The sequence below is a fragment of the Sturnira hondurensis genome, unplaced genomic scaffold, assembly GCF_014824575.4.
Source record: "Sturnira hondurensis isolate 20B ecotype Veracruz unplaced genomic scaffold, ASM1482457v3 Scaffold0002532, whole genome shotgun sequence".
Lineage (NCBI taxonomy): Eukaryota > Metazoa > Chordata > Mammalia > Chiroptera > Phyllostomidae > Sturnira > Sturnira hondurensis.
In genome coordinates, this window is record NW_028075163.1 from 446,191 (window position 1) to 447,665 (window position 1,475).

Genomic DNA, 1,475 nt, shown 5'->3' on the forward strand with positions numbered 1-1,475 from the left:
ATACTTTCTGGAAAAAAGAAGGCAAAGCAAGAGAGAGTGAGAAGGAGATGGGTTCCTTTCTACTATTTTTCTTACCACACACACACACACACACACACAAAGTATAGCACTATGTATTTGATACATTGAAATAATTTATTACCAAAGAAATTATTCAATAGCCAGTTGCGTGTTGTTAGATGTTAACATCTCTTCAAGCTCATAACAATAAAAATTGTCTTTAAATATTTAAAATCTTTGTAATGTTTAATTTGGACAGGATCATGGAATATCCATTGCTTGGATAATGGTAGATTATAACAGGACCAGTCTTCAACCTGTCACCTTCTTACTGCTTGGCATTCCAGGATTGGAGGCTGCTCACATATGGATCTCCATCCCTTTCTTCCTGGTCTACCTACTGTCACTGATGGGAAATGTTGCCCTTTTATTAATTGTCAAAACAGACCACAAACTGCATGAACCTATGTACTTCTTTCTGTGCATGCTTTCAGGGGCTGATCTGATGCTCACTTCTTCTACACTTCCCAAGATACTTAGTCTTTTCTGGTTCAATGACAGAGAGATCCACTTTGAAGCCTGCCTCACTCAAATGTACCTTATACATTCTCTGTCTACTATGGAATCTGGATTTATCTTGGCTATGGCTTTTGACCGTTATGTAGCCATTTGCCACCCACTAAGACATTCCACTATCTTAACACCTGAAGTGATCATAGACTTGGGTGTGCTGATTGTCTTCAGAGGAGCTATACTCCTAACTCCACACCCCTTACTATTGAGGTGGCTTTCCTACTGCAAAACTAATGTCATTTCCCACACTTATTGTGAGTTTATGGCCCTGATTAAATTGGTTTGCACTGAGACAAAGATTCGTAGAGCATACAGCCTAATTGTGGCATTCCTGACAGGAGGATTGGATTTCATATTGATCATTTGTTCCTATGTGCTTATTCTTTTCACTGTCTTCCATCTTCCATCCAAAGCTGCTCGCCTCAAGACCTTAAGTACCTGTGTCTCCCATGTATGGGTCATCTTGGTGTTTTATACACCAGCCTTTTTCTCTTTCCTCACTCATAGATTTGGTCACCACATTGTTCCATATATCCACATTTTTATAGCCAACATATACCTTCTTATTCCTCCTATGATGAATCCTATTATTTATGGTGTTAAAACCAAAAAAATCAGGGAGGGATTCTTTAAATTGTTAACAACCCAATGTGCTTGGCTTTGCAAAGTTTGTGACTCCCCAGATTGTCATCATGGATGAGAGTTTCATAAACAGGAAATATTAAAAATGAAACAACATTACTCTGAAGTGGAAATGTTTTCATCTAAATTTTGCATTCATATTGGAGAGTAATGTTGGGTAAATGTATTGACTTCAGTGAGCAGTAGTAAGTATAGAGGATATAGAAGAAGTAGAAAACATTAAAGCAAAAATTTTATTATTATTATCTATATTCTCAAAC

At 37.2% G+C, this 1,475-nt stretch overlaps 1 protein-coding gene across 1 annotated transcript; it reads left to right on the forward strand.

Moving 5' to 3' along the window:
* The first annotated feature begins 286 nt into the window (after window positions 1-286).
* On the forward strand, window positions 287-1,273 carry LOC118982882 (olfactory receptor 52K2-like). The gene has a single exon (XM_037040036.1). It carries the CDS (start codon window positions 287-289, stop codon window positions 1,271-1,273), a length of 987 nt encoding a protein of 328 aa, XP_036895931.1.
* Window positions 1,274-1,475: the final 202 nt, after the last annotated feature.